Raw genomic sequence first — 17,350 nt, forward strand, 5'->3', positions numbered from 1 at the left:
AGAGTCAATCCCCTCCCCCCCAAAGAAAACAAATAGCTTGTTTGTAAAAGGTTCTTAATTGTAATGCTTTATTTTATGTGTTATAAATATTTGCACAAAATCACTTCTTTCCCTTCCAAACTTAGCAAATCCTTTCAGAGCTATTAAGTACTGTTTTTGCCTGGAAGTTCTTTGTTATGATAAACATTATGTTCTAATAATTCAGAATTTTAAAAAATCTGTATTTTTGTGTATGGTGCAAAATAAGATTCTAACTTTCCCATGTGGATTATAAACAATAGTTTAATGTTTAAACAGATATGCTATCTTTCCAATACATAAATGGGTCTATTTCTAATTACTTGTAACTTTTCTGACAAAGTTGCCTTTTTTTGTTTTTGTTTCTGTTAAAGAGGGCAAGCCCGAGAAATTTTCTTTTGGTCTTCTGGATCTTCCTTTTCGTGTTGGGGTTCCGTTCAATATCCCTTTGGAGTTTCAGGATGAATTTGGTCATACTAGCCAACTAGTAACTAATATTCAGCCAGTTCTTGAAGCAAGGTAATTTGAAAAACCAGTTTGTATTTGTCTTCTTTTTTTATATTTGCTAGCAGCTATTCTTCCTTTAGTTACATTTATGCAGGTGAGATGAATAGCATTGTCATTTTAAGTGTTTACCTGAATTTTATGGCATTTGGGGCTTTATTTGGCCTTACACTATTCTCTGCACCTATATCTTATATAAATTGTTTCGGTGAAGGTTATATTTTGACTGCACTAACATTTGAAGTCACTTAGGTATTGAGATCTTAACACCATTCCTTTTGCAACTATGATATGATGTCCTGGCAGTTCTGTTAGCTGCTACTATTTCCTGAGAGTTTTGGCCATTTGCAGTTCATTTTGGTGTTTAAAAAGCCATATGAGGCTGGATTGTGGCTTAGTGGTAGAGTGCTTGCCTAGCATAGATGAAGCCCTCGGTTTGATTTCTCAGTACCACATAAAAAAAATAAATAAAAGAAACAAAATTAAAAGTAAAAAAAAATTAAAAAGCAATAAGCAGTAAAGTTTATGTTTGCCATTGAGATTTGAGTTTTCCCTTAAATTTTTCCTTTATAGAATGATATTATTGGCTTACATTAAGAAAAAGCTTTGAGAAACTTAACAATGTGTCCATTGATGTCATTGAGGATGTTTGGTATTACTCTGTTCTGTGGTGCTTAGGAAGAAGTTGTTTATAAGTCATAAAAGAATGGCATATTTCTTCTGAAGTTTTTTCTTTTTGCATTGACTGCCCAATTGTTTGTCTTGGTTTGGTGTATTTACAGTGCTGCAGATTTAACTACAGCCTCTAATGCACGCTGTGTGTACCTTCTATTTTCTCTGCACTCTTTTCCTTGTGGTGGAATTGTTTACCCTTTTAGTCATTTGAACATGTATTATATGTATTCCAGGCTAGACAGCTAGAGAAGCAAATACAGATATTGCCTTCTAGAAGCTCATAGTCACCTTAGTGAGCTACACTGCTGTGAATACATAGGTCTAAAACTATTCACTGCCAGGCACCACTGGGTTGTAGCTGTCATAGCTACTCAGGGTGGAGGTGGAGATTAGGTGGATCATGGTTTAAAGACTGCACAGGCAAAAAGGCTCATAAGTTCCTATTTTAACCAATAGCTTGGTAAAGTGGTATGTGCCTGTCAACCCAGCTACAAGGGAGACTGAGATCAGGAGAGGTTTGGGTCCAATCCAACTTGAGCAAAAAAACATTCCCCAGGACCCTTCTCAACAGAAAAGGCTGGGTGTGGTAATGCATACCTGTCATTCCAGCTAGTATAGGAAGTAGAGGTTCAAAGGATTGGATATGTTGTAGAAAGCCTATCTAGCAAGTACATAGCCTTAAGTTCAAACCCTAGTACCACCAAAACATTCAGAATGAACAATTTTCAGTTTTATCTTCAAATTCCAAAGTAATCCCCTACTCTATCATCTCCCTTACTGTAAAATCTATTCTTGTTTGTTTTTTAATTAGAAAGATGAACTAAATTTTGTGTGTGTGTGTTGGGGGGGGGGTTGTTTTGTTTTGTTTTTGCCGGTCCTGGGCTTTGGACTCGGGGCCTGAGCACTGTCCCTGGCTTCTAAGCTCAAGGCTAGCACTCTGCCACTTGAGCCACAGTGCCACTTCTAGCTGTTTTCTATTTATGTGGTGCTGGGGAATCGAACCCAGGGCTTCATGTATACAAGGCAAGCACTCTTACCACTAGACCATATTCCCAGCCCGAATTAAAGATTTTAATGGCACATTTCCAACCTATTTATAAGTAATGAGGAGGAATTTTAAAAAATGGATTTTTTTTTCTAGTGGTTTATCTTTACATTATGAAGAAATAACCAAAGGACCCAATTGTGTAATTCGAGGTGTTAGAGCTAAGGGCTCTATAAACTCTTGTCAAGGCAAGGTAAGAAATGCACATAAATGTTATAATAGTTCTTTTTTGTTTTTTATTAAATACTTGTACAAAGAGGTTACAGCTCATATGTCCCGTTATGAGTACAATGAATAGTTGTTCCTTAGAGAGTTAAAATGAAGTAGGAAATTCTGTGTTAAATGAGTTTTTTTTTTATAAGCAAAAGAATTGTTACACTGTGTTCCTTTGAATTAATGAGCCCGCATCATGTTATATGACTTAATAGTTTGATTTGTAGGAAATACTGGAACATTGAATGTTTAAGAATTATATTTTCTTCACAACTATATCATACGTTGAAACTATTTTTTTTTTTTTTTTTTTGGCCAGTCCTGGGCCTTGGACTCAGGGCCTGAGCACTGTCCCTGGCTTCTTCCCGCTCAAGGCTAGCACTCTGCCACTTGAGCCACAGCGCTGCTTCTGGCCGTTTTCTGTATATGTGGTGCTGGGGAATCGAACCTAGGGCCTCGTGTATATGAGGCAGGCACTCTTGCCACTAGGCTATATCCCCAGCCCTGAAACTATTTTTTTAATAGTTTTCAAATTGTGTACTCATTCTCTTGTTTTTTTCTCTGATTTATGTCTCTTAGAATAAAAGTGACAAATAGAGATCTTTGGAATTTTAACTCATTTATCTTTAAGCATATTGATTTGTTATTTAAATAAAGGAAAGTTTGAGAAATATGGTCAAGGAAGGTATATATAAACTCGAATAAGATTTTAATTAGCTGCTTTCTCCTTTAATTTCTTAAATCTAGAAAATAGCTAATTGGGAACATTAGTTAATACTTTATTTTCCTTCCACAATATCAGTACCATTAATTTTCAATATTTTTCCTTTTAATATGGTGTTGAAAATAAAGCATGTTGTTGACTGAAAGAAACACATGATTGAGGGTGGGGGGAGGAAAGGAAGGAGGGAATTTTATACATAACCCTATGTGATAGATAATACTCACAACTTATCATACCAAAAAATACTTTATAAAATTGAACATAAATGAATTTTCATATTTCGTTTTGAGTCCCGTGTGTCCCATTCCCAAGATGTGTCTTTATGTATATGCAAACATTCTAAGATCAGAAATACTAAAGCATTTTAGATTCAGAGTAACCAACCTATATATACTACTTTGTAGAGTCCAGTCAAATTAAAGATCAAACACATATTTCTTAGTTTAGTTGAGAATTATCTGGAATAAGAACCTGAAATTTCTGACATATTTTAAATCGGTATGATAAACTAGCCAAAATGACTTATAGATGTTTTTAACTTTTACTTTAAAATAACTTTAGATTAATCAAGGGGTTCTGAGATTATATAGAGTTATGTACTAAGTGTATTAACCACATATATTTATCCAAACCATCAAAATAATGGTGACCTAATACTGTTTACAAAATACTGGACTTTGAATATTCAGAGTTTTTAAGTTATTTTTCAGTTCAGAATCATCTAGAATACTACATTCTGCTTACAAATTTCTAGATATTTAATATTTTCTATTTTATTATTTCACATTAAAAAATACCTATCTTAATTGTGGTAATTATTCTGAGGTATATCTTTTCAGTTTGAAGAAACTCTGTCTCTAGTGAAGTAGTATAGATTAGTAGGTCTCAAGTCCCTGATGGCAATTTTAGGATATAGAAAATTGGTAAGTAGATTTTTGATATGATAATAAAATAAGAATATAGAGTAGATTTTTGATGTGATATTAAAATAACAAACAAATGGAATTGAAATGATAAATTGCTTAAGTATGTATTTAGGGCTTTCGTTTAACTTTTACTATGTTATTCAACAGAATTTTAACTTGAAGGTTTGTCTGCCGGGTTTGAAAGAAGACTCTCAGATTTTGAAAATTAGACTACTACCTGGTAATATTATTTAATATGTATCCTGAATACTTCCACTCATAGATGTACTTATGCTAATCTTAGAACGAGGCCTATCCTTTACCTGGTTGTTGATATATAACTGTTTTGTATTTTAAGGAGAAAAATTTCTGATTTCATTTATCTCAAGTTATTTCATAAGAACTGAATTTGAGAAAAAGAATTTGCATTGACCTTATATGCAGTAGAGAGTGCTATTTTAAGAAATAGTCTTTTGTGGCTGATGCTGGTACTTTAAATTTGTTATCCTACCTGCTTGGGTGGAAGATATAGGGGAGGGGTCACATAGTTGAGGCCAGCCCTTGAGACTCCCTTCTCAAAGGAAAAAAGCTGGACTGAGTGTTGTGAACTTGTTATTCCAGCAAGAGTGGAAAGGGAAAATCTGAGTGTTGTATTCTAGACTGGTCCCAGCAAAAAGCAAGACCGTATCTCAGAAATTACTAGAGGGAACTGGTTGTGGCTGGCAAGTGGTCAGTCCTAAGTTCAAATTTCGGTATCATTCACTGCAAGCAGAGAATAGGAGTCTATTGTCAAAGTGAAAAATGTATTCAGAAATTAGCTCTTTCGGATTTGAATCTAGGTATTTTCACTGTTTCTGTCTCTTCAAAAATGAAATGAAAAAAATACCTTCTCACATAGGGTTGTTTTGAGGAGTAAATAGATTAATACAGATAGTCCTCAACTTGCATGGTTTTATAAAAGCACGGAGTAGAAGACACAATTCCAATACGTATTGGTTTTCAGTAACAGTGTAAGGTTCACCATGGGGAGGGCTCCATGCAGATGCCCCCCACCTGTTTAAGTCTGCACCCAGTATCTGAATTACCTAGGTAACTGGCACACCTGGAGGCAGTTACCTCCTGCGTCTGAGGTCACATCCAATCCACCTGGCCAGATCTCCCACTTTTTCCTATATAATCCAGCTTAACACAGTCCTGTTCCCGCCCCCCCCCCCCCCCCCCCGCTTTCCTGTTTTGCTGTCTGTCATTTTCTCTTCTTCCTTCCTCTCTGTCTCCCTACACCTCTGTCTTGTGTGTGGGGGCCAGCAGTTTGCTCTCTCCCAAAAAACTTCTTTCTGCAGGAACCATGGTGGTGGGTTTCCTTTCCTTTCTGGTAAACCTTACAAACAGTATACTGGAAAAGAGAATAGACTCTATCTGTTAAACATTTAAAATAATGCTGGACTTGTAAATTTTGGCTGTGATAATACTACAAATCTTGAAGAGGTTTTGTCCATAAGTTGTCTCCTTCCTTACCCCATGGTATTTGAGTTTGAACTTCATTGCTTTTTAAGCTCACGGTACTATACCACTTGAACATACCTCCACTTCTGGTCTAGTTTCAATCCTCAAACTTCTACCTCCTGAATAGCTCTGATTTTAGGCATAAACAATGGGCCCTTGTCTTCATAAGTGATCTTTTGTACTGGAAATACATTATATTGTTTACTTTAATAAAGTCAAGTTGACAGTTCCCTCAAAAATGAATTGATAAAGAAGTGAAAATAATTGGCATATAGACCTATAGAAGCTTAAGAAAATGTTATTATGTATTACTAATGTATGCTTTATTTTACAGGCTAAACATTAATAGATTTGGGTAGTAATTTAAGCTTTTTAAAAATTATATTTTTTATTATCTTTAGTAGTTATAGGAGGTTACATTCAACATAATACTTTATAAGTATAACATCAATTCACTCCTCGATCAGTATCACTCCTTTAATCATACATATTCCCATCCCTTCAAGCCTAATCCCTCCTTTCAGTTTTTCATAGGATATGCATTGAATATTATTATTGTGTTCCTATCTTTATCCTCATATTCTTTAATAACTGGGTATTTCCAATACTTTTTTTTTAATTTAAGAGCAAAAGTTATAAATTAGGACATATCAAGATGAAAATCAATGTTTTTCAAATTACAAACCAGGGAGCTGGGAATATGGCCTAGTAGTAGAGTCCTTGCCTCCTATACATGAAGCCCTGGTTTAGATTCCTCAGTACATATATAGAAAAAAGCAGAAGTGGCACTGTGGCTCAAGTGGTAGAGTGCTCTAGCCTTGAGCAAAAAGAAGCCAATGACAGTGCTCAGGCCCTGAGTTCAAGCCCCAGGACTGGCAAAAAAAAAAAAAATTACAAACCAGATTTAACCCAAAATTTCCACTTACAAAGGTTAGTAAGGTTACTAATCTGGTTTTTAATTTGATTTTTTTGTCAAGGCTGGCTCTCAGCCACTTGAACAATACTTCCAGATCCCATTACCTGTATCTAATATGAATGAAATTTATATAACACTAATGATAAAGGGGCAAATGAAATGAGAGGCACAAACCCTGTTTTTGGGTTGTGTTTTTTTTTTTTTTTGCCAGTCTTTGGGCTTGAACTCAGGGCCTGAGCACTGTCGCTGGCTTCTTTTTGCTCAAGGCTAGCACTCTACCACTTGAGCCACAGTGCCACTTCTGGCTTTTTTCTATAATATGTGGTGCTAAAGAGTCAAACCCAGCACTTTCTGTATACGAGGAAAGCACTCTACCACTAGGCCATATTTCCAGCCCCCGAACCCTGTTTTATTAATCTTGTAGCAGATTTGTGTTGTAACATGTTTAGATAGTGACTATAGTAGATAATAAGTAAATTATTTTGTTATGTTGCTCCATGACCTGATCTTTTAAATGCCTAAAAGCAGACATGTTATTCCTTCTGTTGGAGAAATCAGGGATTTTTTTTAAGTTAAAGTTGGTAAGTACAAAGTAGTTTAATAAAACTTCCTTTTCTTCTTGAATATTTTTCCCCTCAAGATCTTAAGATTTTTACTTTTATAGTTGACTTATAGCCTGAGTTACTACCTCTGTGCCATAGTCATTAGAAATGATTGAGCATGAACATTACATGTGCTTTTTCTTTCTTTCTCTCTTGGCATTACTTGTAAATCTTCGATTATTTTGATATTTTGGTACTTTTGTTTTTGAAACATTGAATAGCTATTTCATTATGTAACTTTTTTATGATTTCCAGATTTTTACTTCTGGAATTGCATTCCAAGTATTAAAGTACAACATACAAAATAATGTCAAATAACACAAAACAATACACAAATAATGTAACAATAGCAACTTCTGCTTGAATGTCACATTCTAGAGCTTGTTCTATTACTGATTTTATTTGATAGGTCACTTAGTTCTTACTGAAACAATTGGAATTACAGGTTGTCTACTTACTTGAGACTGGGACATTTGGAATTACTGGTTAAGAGGAATGCTAATATCTACATATTTACAATATTATATAATTTAATAGGTCCCCCTCATCGATTAAAAGTCAAGCCTGATTCTGAAATTTTGGTTATAGAAAATGGGACAGCTTTCCCATTTCAGGTGGACGTTCTAGATGAATCAGACAACATAACAGTGCAACCAAAACTGATCGTTCAATGTAAGGTAAGATCATTATGCTAAGGAATAATTCCATTTTATTTTTATTTCCATGGTAGTAAATGGCAATGACTATATCTTTTACTTTGTGATAATTCTCACACCCTCACACAGTACAGAAGTCTTTATTATTAGAAAAATTTGTGTGATCTTTATTGCCAGTAGTAACCCTAAGCCAGTAAACATGCCGGCTTTGATAGTCTTCTCCTCCTTACTGTGTCTTTACTACTTAATTTAGGTGAAGTATTTTGTTTATTAATAGTAACAGTAATTACATCTTTCAAGATTAGCAATGGGTGAATAAATGAAAATGGGTAAAGACCACAAAAAGGAAAGGAAACCCAGTAAAGTAAAAAGAAATAAACAGAGTTAAGAGACATGTTTTTCCCTCAAAGATAAACTATATTTTTCATTATGCAATATTCTTTGTGTTTAGAAATCATAGAATTATGAATTTTTTTCAGAATTCTCCAGTTTATAACTAGAAATAGTAGTAGTGAATTATTTGAAACTTTGAATAAAGTTTGAAGAGTCAGTAACATTTGTTTGGGTCTTCAGTTGTTTTGCATTCTTCTTCTAGTTTTCAGGTGGTCCAAACCTTCCAATTTACGTTGTGGATTGTAGTAGCTCTGGAACTAGTATTTTAACGGGACCTGTAATTCAAGTTCAGAATATTAAAAAGGACCAGACACTTAAAGCAAGAATTGAAATACCTGTAAGTTGTTTCTCTCATTGATATTGTATTGAGTTTTAATACAAAGGTCAAAGTTGTTTGACTTTCTTGCCTGAGGGGAAAAATGATGATGTGAAGTAGAAATGTGACATTTTATATCAAATATGATTAGTATTATTTATCAGACCTCTTACAGTATCTATAGCTATTATTACTCATTTACATTTCCCCAAAACTTTTTAAAATATTAATCACTATTTTACCTTTTTGGGTAGGGCGGGGGGCCGGGAGAGGCTGTACCAAGGATTGAACTCAGTGCCTTGCACTCCCCCAGCTTTCTTGCTTGTTGGCTGGTGCTTTACCATTTGAGTCATACGTTCAGTCCTATTTTGTTCTTTTTGAAAGTGAGTAAAAGACCCAATTTGTTTTCATACTAGTTTTTTGTTCTATTATTTTCTTAGAATATTTGGTAAATATCCCTACTCTCCCCTGAAGTATATATGAACTTTGACTTGTGTGTATCTAGTATTTTGTAAATACATGCTATTTTATTAGTGTTTTGTATAAAGGGGTTTTGCTTTTTCTTTTTCTTGTTTCCATTTCCTGGAGTTTTTGTTTTTTCTTTATGACAGTCTTATTTTGTGTATAAGCTAGCTCTGAATTTGAGCCTGAGGATTCTGAGTACTGTTGTGTGCAGTGCCACACCTGTCTAAAAGGACTCAATTTCTGTTTCATTGGTTGTACTTGGGTTTGAACTTAAAGCTTCCTGCTTGCTAGGCAGGTATTCTTAAGCCACACCTCCAGACTGTTTTGCTTGTTTTTCTTTTTCCAAATTTGGAGTCTTTATTAGGACACTAGCTGTCTATAATATGCAGACCAATTACAAAAACCTGCCACCAGAACTGAGCTTGCATCAAGCTTTTTTTTTTTTTAATTAACTAAATTTTGTTGACAAGGTGTTGTGCAAAAGTTACATAAGGCAGTGAGTATATTTCTTGTGATATCTTACACCCTTGTTTTTCTTTCCCTTCCCTAGATTAGGTAGGCATATATACAATACCTAGCGTACCAAAATCATAATCATATACAGTAACCACGTAGCATACGCCAAAGGAAATTCACCTAGAACTTTAAATGTAACATCAACAATAGAATCCTCCTGTGTCCTTCTCTTGGAGTTGTTTTTGCTTATACATAATGTAAGGTCTCTGACCCAAACCTGTGGAAATACCATTTGAAAAGAAGTTTTTTGTTTCTCAGCAAGCTTTTAAAGACTAAGGTCACCTGTTGGTGGAGACCAAAGCTCAGCAAAGCATTATATATAAACACAGCAGTGGAGTAAAGCTCTCTAGGGATTAAACAATGGAATACCTATGTATTTCCCCAAGCTGGGCCCTCCAGGCTCTCTATTGAGCCATGCATCTGCATCAAAGGATGGCTTATTTCACTTGTAGGCCTCGGAGCTGGGTGAACAGCCCCCTCATCTCCTGGCTGGGCTCCAGGATGTGGGTGAAAAAACAGCCTCCAGCACATGGCCAGGTTTTGCTTGTTTTTCCATTAACGTTTCTTGTCTTTTGCCCAGGCTAGCTCAGACCACAATCCTAAGTAGCGAGGGTCACAATTATGTTCCACTGTGCCTGGCTCATATTTAATAATTTACTTTTTTTCCTGTGCTGGGAATCAAATCAAGATCCTTGAACATGCGAGGCAAATATTCTTCCATTGAGATACCTCCCTAGCTCCTGATAATCTTAAAATAGTATGTGTTTCTTTTGTACCGTAGGGAAAATATTTTTTTAAAGTTGTTTTTGTGCAGGTACTGAAGCTTGAACTCAGAGCCTTTTGATCTCATGTGGCTTTTTCATTCAAGGCTGGAACTCTACCACTTGAGTTATAGCTCTACTTTTGGCTGTCTGATAGGTGATAGTCTCATGAACTTTTATGCTCAGGTTGACTTTGAAATGCAGTTTTCAGATCTCAGCCTCCTGAGTAGCTGGAATTATAGACTGAGCCCCTAGTGACAAGCAATAGTTTTAAATACATTCAGACAATGGGAAGGAATCCTTTTGGTCCAAATAAATTTCACTGATTTAAGAATATAACTAATACCATTAAATCTGATGATATAGGGCTGGAAATGTGGCCTAGTGGTAGGGTGCTCGCCTAGCATGCATGAAGTCCTGGGCTCGAGTCTTCAGCACCACATATACAGAAAAGGCTAGAAGTGACCCCGTGGCTCTAGTGGTAGAGTGCTAGTGTTGAGCAAAAAGAAGCCAGGGACAGTGCTCAGGCCCTGAGTTCAGAAAGCCTCAGGACTGGCAAAAACAAAAACAAAACCAAAACAAAAAACCCCACAAAATCTAATGATATAAAATGTATAATTTTTGCTAGTATAATTATCTGTTAATAAGAAAGCCTGCAAATGTAGCAGTATCAGGTGATCCATCATCATAATAATGGAACTAGATTCTTCAGCAGTAATAATGGATTCCTTATAAATTTAAGAAGGAAATACAAATTTAATACCAATGTCACTCAGTCTTTGTCACTCAGTATGTTTTTCTTTTTTCCTAGAGTTGTAAAGGTGTGTTACCAGTGGAAAAAACTATTAAATTGCTTCCCAGTAGCCATGTTGCACAACTACAGATATTCAGTATAGAGGGACAAAAGGCAATTCAGATCAAACATCAAGATGAGGTTAATTGGATAGCAGGTGATACTATGCGTAATCTTATTTTTCAAATGTATGATGAAGGAGGAAGAGAAATAAATATAACAGCGACTTTAGCAGAAAAAGTTAAGGTAAGTGTCTTAGATTATTTCTTTGTGTAAAGAAATTTATCATTTTTGTTTGGAAGACTGAGTTTTTGTGCTCAATGATAGCACTCTACCACTTGAGCCACAGTTCCTCTTCCAGCTTTTTGTGATTAATTGGAGCTAAGAGTCTCACAATTTTTTCCACCAGTAATTTGAACCACCATCCTCAGATTTCAGTCTCCTGAACAGTTAGAGATTACAGGTATGTACCAATGGTGCCCGCCCTCTAAGAACCTTTATAGATAAATGCTATTATTTAAAATTCTAGAAGTAGAGATATGGCTTGAGTTGTAGCAAAAGAACCAAGTGAGAATATAAAGCTCCAAGTTCAAACCCCAACAGTGGTACCAAAAACAAAATGAAATGAAATGATGAAATGAAATTTTGTGTTAATAATTCAGGTTAACTAAGAGCATTTAAAAAATAGACTAGATGTTGGGCTGGGGATATGGCCTAGTGGCAAGAGTGCCTGCCTCATATACATGAGGCCCTGGGTTCGATTCCCCAGCACCATACATACAGAAAATGTCCAGAAGTGGCGCTGTGGCTCAAGTGGCAGAGTGTTAGCCTTGAGCAAAAAAGAAGCCAGGGACAGTGCTCAGGTCCTGAATCCAAGCCCCAGGACTGGCCAAAAAAAAAAATTTTTTTTTAAATAAAAAATAGACTAGATTCAAACATAGATGATTCACATATGACAAATTTGTACTTAAGAAAAGTGGTTTTGGGGGCTGGGGATATAGCCTAGTGGCAAGAGTGCCTGCCTCGGATACACGAGGCCCTAGGTTCGATTCCCCAGCACCACATATACAGAAAACGGCCAGAAGCGGCGCTGTGGCTCAAGTGGCAGAGTGCTAGCCTTGAGCGGAAAGAAGCCAGGGACAGTGCTCAGGCCCTGAGTCCAAGGCCCAGGACTGGCCAAAAAAAAAAAAAGTGGTTTTGATTTGTAAGGAAAATTTCCAACTTTGGTATTTTACTTGGTTTTGTACTTCTTGATTAGATATGTCATTGAGGTCACAATTAAGATGATCAGTTTGCCAAGTAATGTATTTGTATTCTGAAGACAGGAAAGTATTAAAAGCAGATCGAAATAAAGTTGGCAGTAGTTCTTTGTTCATTTGAAATTGGTATACCACTCTCTAATAGTATGTTCCTTAGAAAACAAGTTTTGTTGGTCTTCATGCAAAGGTAACATTTAGGCCTTACTAGGATTGAATCTACATAGTTAATATCAAACTGAACAGAAAATTAAATAAAAACTATTAAGTAACTTTGTAGCATTGCCTTTATGGTTGATTGAAATCTTCTTTCAAAGTCCTCTTGGGGAACTGGGAATCTGGCTTAGTGGTAAAGTGCTCGCCTAGCATGCATGAAGCCCTGTACCACATACACAGAAAAAGCTGGAAGTGAGGCGGTGGCTCATGTGGTAGAAAGCCAGCCTTGAGCTAAAGAAGCTCAGGGACAGTAACTAGGCCCTGAGTTCCAACTCCAGGATTGGCAAAAAAAAAAAAAAAGTCCACAATGATGACTTGCAAAATCTCTACACATATTTCTCAGAATTGATTGCATAATCTTTTTTTGAGACAACATCTTGGTCAAGACTCAGATTCATTAACATGTTACAGTAGTACATTTTATCTGAGATTGTAGATAATGCCACACCTAGCTGGCCTAAAACTATGACTACAGTAATCATCTTGTGGGAAAGGCTCTAAAGAAATGACCCAAGTTTATTGCATTAAAGAATATGGTAATAGCAAAGATAAAGAGTTTTTTGTCATTGTTATATTTGAACCACCATCATTTCTGATCATAAAGGGACTTATTTTCTTTGGTGATAGGAGAATGGATTATAATTTAGCTTTAAGTATTTTCAGTAAGATAAATTACAATGGAAAGTTCATTAGGCTTAGCTTTATGTTGATTCTTTTTTTGTAATTTATTAATTAAACAAAAATTTTATGACAAGGTGTTATGCAAAAAGGGTACAGTTACATAGTAGGGCAGTGTGTACATTTCTTGTGATATCTTACACCCTGTTTTTCTTTCACTTCCCTAGGTCAGGTAGACACATATACAATACACAATGTACCAAGAACATATACAGTAGCCACGTGGCCTACGCCCAAGAAAATTCGCCTAGGACTTTAAATGTTGATTCTTAAATACGTCGTTTTCTCCTAGGTTAATTGGACTCCTGAGATTAACAAAGAAAACTTACTACAGGGTCTACTTCCTGATGTACAAGTACCAACATCTATAAAAGATAAGCGCTACTGCCAGGTCTCATTCCAAGATGATCATGTATCTTTGGAAAGTGCATTTACAGTAAGGTTTGTAAACTTGGTAAATTTTGAAATGTTTTAAAATTCACCATATAGTATCAAATACACCTCCAGTGTACATGCACATATGAAGGTTTGCTTTTTCTCTCCATACCTCCTTTCCTTCTCTGATAGTACTGGGTGAAAGTTATTTCTAATATAGAAAATGCTGCAGTTTCTCTGAAATATAGCCATTTGTCTTCACTGTGATAGTAAAGCTTTATGTATTCATTCAGATAGTGATTAGAAGTATCCTTCTCATAATTAAAAGAACTAAATTTTTCATTAAAGTCTTCTCATTAAAAGTAACATCAGGGACTGGGAATATGGCCTAGTGGCAAGAGTGCTTATTTCGTATACATGAAGCCTCGGGTTCCATTCCTAAGCACCACATATATAGAAAATGGCCAGAAGTGGCGCTGAAGCTCAAGTGGCAGAGTGCTAGCCTTGAGCAAAAAGAAGTCAGGGATAGTGCTCAGGCCCTGAGTCCAAGCCCCAGTACTGGCAAAAGAAAAGAAAAAAATGACATCAGAACAACTGTAACATGACAAGTAACAAAGATACAGTGGGACTGGTAATGTGTTTAGAAGGAAAAATTCTGTGATTGGCTAGTGAGGGCTTTCAAATCTAAGTCCAGTTAGAATACACAGAACTCCTAGAAAAGAGAAAGACTTACGTAAATATGTAAATCTTCATCTTCTTCCTTAGCCTATCTTTCTAAGCTCTTTTCCAATAACCTCCTGCACTCTATTTGCTATATGCTTTTCCATCCTATTCCTAACACATACTTTTCCCAAGCTGTGTACTTGAGATAGTAATTTTGCATGTGTCACTCACTGAACATAACCAACTTTCTTAGTTATTTTTACTCATTTATTTTCTTAGTACTGTTTTGTCATACTTTCCTTTTAACCTAAGATAAATAAAGTGACTTTACATGTCTTTTCCATAAATTGATGAGAGATGTCATTGTATTTAAGTTTTAGAATGTTCGATAGTATCTCTATGGCAAATGGAATCAGCTTTACTCTCTACAATTAGTGGTATAATTTAACTAAAGCTGTTTACCTATATAATTTTCAGACCACTTCCTGATGACCCAAAACATTTAAAATGTGAGTTAAAAGGAGGAAAAACAGTGCAGATGGGCCAAGAGCTTCAAGGAGAAGTAGGTTAGTATGATCCATTTTTTTTGTGGTATTTGCTTACATGACCCTCTTTTTTTTGGTACACAGAATCTGAAAGGCAGGCAGGCTTTTGGCAATACCTTCAAAAATCAGTTTGGCAAAAATAGGTTTTAAAACTGTCCTGAGCCAGGGGCCAGGGGTTTGCACATGTAATCCTAGCTGCTTAGGAGGCTGAGATCTGAGGATCACGGTTCAAAGCCAGCCTGTGCAGGAAAGCCCATGAGACTCTAACCTCCAATTAACCACCAGAAAACCAGCAGTGGGTCACTGTGGCTCAAGCACTGAGGCTCAGAGTTCAAGCCCCACGACCAACTGAAAAAACAAACATCTGGTTAAAAAATGTATAGTTTACTGGTGAGGCCCTGGGTCCCTTACACATTGTCTTCCCCCAGAAAAATGATAATCTGATTTAATAAATATTCTGGTATAGATTTGTGTATAGTTATTTTGTATAAAAATTATTTATGTAAAAAAAGATTCAAGTTTTTAAGTATATTTTCAATGTTTGTTGTGTCTTTAAAAATACGTTAAAATTTTTTTTTCCTTTGTAGTTATAATCATTACAGATCAGTATGGAAATCAGGTACCAGCATTTTCACCAAGTTCTTTGTCTGCCTTATCAGTTGCTGGGGTTGGACTTGATAGCTCAAATTTGACAACTACTTTGCAGGTATGACTTTTTTCTATAGCATTTGGTTTATTGTTCTATATTAAAAGAGTTGCAGGAGGGGGGAATTTAAATAAAAGTATGGCTTTATTTTTTAAGCTGGTTTGACTGGTTTTTAAGCTAGTTTTCTTGTGGTGATTAAATTTAGGGCTAGGCAAGCATTCTTACCACTTGGTCTGTATACTAGTCTCATTGATTGTTTTTTCTTTTTTTGCCCGTCCTGGGGCTTGAACTCAGGGTCTGGCGGGGTACTCTCCCTGAGCTTCCTTTGCTCAAGGCTAGCAGTCTACCTCTTGAGCCACAGTGTCAGTTCTGGCCTTTTCTGTTTATGCGGTACTAAGGAATCCAACCTAGGGCTTTATGCATGCTAGGCAAGCACTCTACCACTAAGCCACATTGCCAGCCTGATAATAACTGATAGTTAATTATTGATAATTATGGGTTGTTGTTTTTTTTTTTAATGTGCAGGTCCTGGGGCTTGAACTCAGGTCCTGGGCACTGTCCCTGAGCAATTTTGCTCAAGGCTAGCACTCTACTACTTCAGACACAGCACCACTTCCTGACCTTTGCTTTTTGGTCTGAGAACTCATAAAAGACATTAAAATTTTACAATGGAAACTTTAATGTCTTTTATGAGTTCTTAGTGGCAAAGCACTTGCCTGGTATAAATGAGATCCTGGGTTCAATAATTCCCACCATTGTCATAATAAAGCACTTTTATAGATGTGCAGAAATAAACAGAATAACATGGATAATTTGTGTTCCCAGCATACAGCTTTAACAGTTCCCTTCACATAGCTCTTTTTTGGGGTAGGGTGAGGAGCGGTTCCAAGCATTGGAACTTAAGTTTATTCAGCTTCCTTACTCAGCTAGCACTCTTCCACTTCAGAGATACCTTCAGCCCAGCTTTTTGCCCGTTATTTTAGAGATGCTTTCTGTCAGACTTTTCAGCCCAAGCTGGCTTCTAGTTCTCAAGTCTCCTTAGTAGCTAGGATTAAAAGCATGAGAGCCACTGATGCTTAGCTTTTTTTTGTTTTGTTTTGGTCGGCCATAGGACTTGAACTCTTGGCCTAGACACTGTCCCTGAGCTCTTCAGCTCAAGGCTACTGGTCTACTACTTGAGCCACAGTGCCACTTAATGGTTTTCTGGTGCTTAATAAGAGTCTCACAGCCTTTCCTGTCTAAGCTGGCTTTGAGCCATGAGAGATCTCAGCTTCCTGAGTAGCTAGGATTACAGGCATGAGCCCCAGGCGCCCAGTCTGTGTTTAGCTATTAGCATATCATTTCGGAGAAAAGTGTAAATTCTATATTAATTCCCCAGAAATACTTTGGGATGTGTGTGTTTAGATATAACTTTTCAAGTAGCTACTGATATTTCTTGGTGCTCATGTCCTAAATTATACAGGTTTTTGAAGAGAAAACCAAGTTTATAGGTGCAATTGAGGTTAGCTTGAAAAATCAAAATTGTAGTTGAGGAATGGGGGTATTTTTTCTTTTGAATGAGACAAGATCTTATTATGTGCCAAGCCTGCCTCTCAAATCCTCTTGCCAAATGGCCTCACCAGTGCTAAGATTGTAAGTGTTGGGTAGCATACTCTTGGTATAATTCTTGTAGTTTGAAACAAAGAAACACGCTGAGCACTGGTGGCTCACCTGTACAATCCTGACTACTGAGGATCGAAGCTAATTCCCAGACAGAAGTCTGAGAGACTGCATCTACAATTAACAAGCAAAAAAGATACATTGGAAATTTGAGTGAAAAAGTCTGATGAGAGCAGGTGACTTTTCAGTTCAGTCCTGGATACAGGCAGAAAGAAATAGGGAAGGAAGTAATGAGGGAGGAAGGGGGAGGAAGGGAAGAAGAAAAGAAATAAAGAAAATCCTGAGAGATCAGAGCCAGCTTTAGGAC

At 36.4% G+C, this 17,350-nt stretch overlaps 1 protein-coding gene across 1 annotated transcript in view; it reads left to right on the forward strand.

Moving 5' to 3' along the window:
- The window catches only part of Smchd1 (structural maintenance of chromosomes flexible hinge domain containing 1), a 138,105-nt gene that overhangs the window by 52,245 nt on the left and 68,510 nt on the right, over positions 1-17,350 (forward strand). The window contains exons 20-28 of the mRNA XM_048363666.1: positions 393-537; positions 2,339-2,435; positions 4,253-4,325; positions 7,643-7,782; positions 8,357-8,491; positions 11,024-11,251; positions 13,448-13,596; positions 14,671-14,759; positions 15,326-15,444. Coding sequence (XP_048219623.1) covers positions 393-537; positions 2,339-2,435; positions 4,253-4,325; positions 7,643-7,782; positions 8,357-8,491; positions 11,024-11,251; positions 13,448-13,596; positions 14,671-14,759; positions 15,326-15,444 — 1,175 coding nt within the window. The remainder of the gene's footprint in view (positions 1-392; positions 538-2,338; positions 2,436-4,252; positions 4,326-7,642; positions 7,783-8,356; positions 8,492-11,023; positions 11,252-13,447; positions 13,597-14,670; positions 14,760-15,325; positions 15,445-17,350) is intronic.

The sequence above is a fragment of the Perognathus longimembris genome, chromosome 15, assembly GCF_023159225.1.
Source record: "Perognathus longimembris pacificus isolate PPM17 chromosome 15, ASM2315922v1, whole genome shotgun sequence".
NCBI lineage: Eukaryota > Metazoa > Chordata > Mammalia > Rodentia > Heteromyidae > Perognathus > Perognathus longimembris.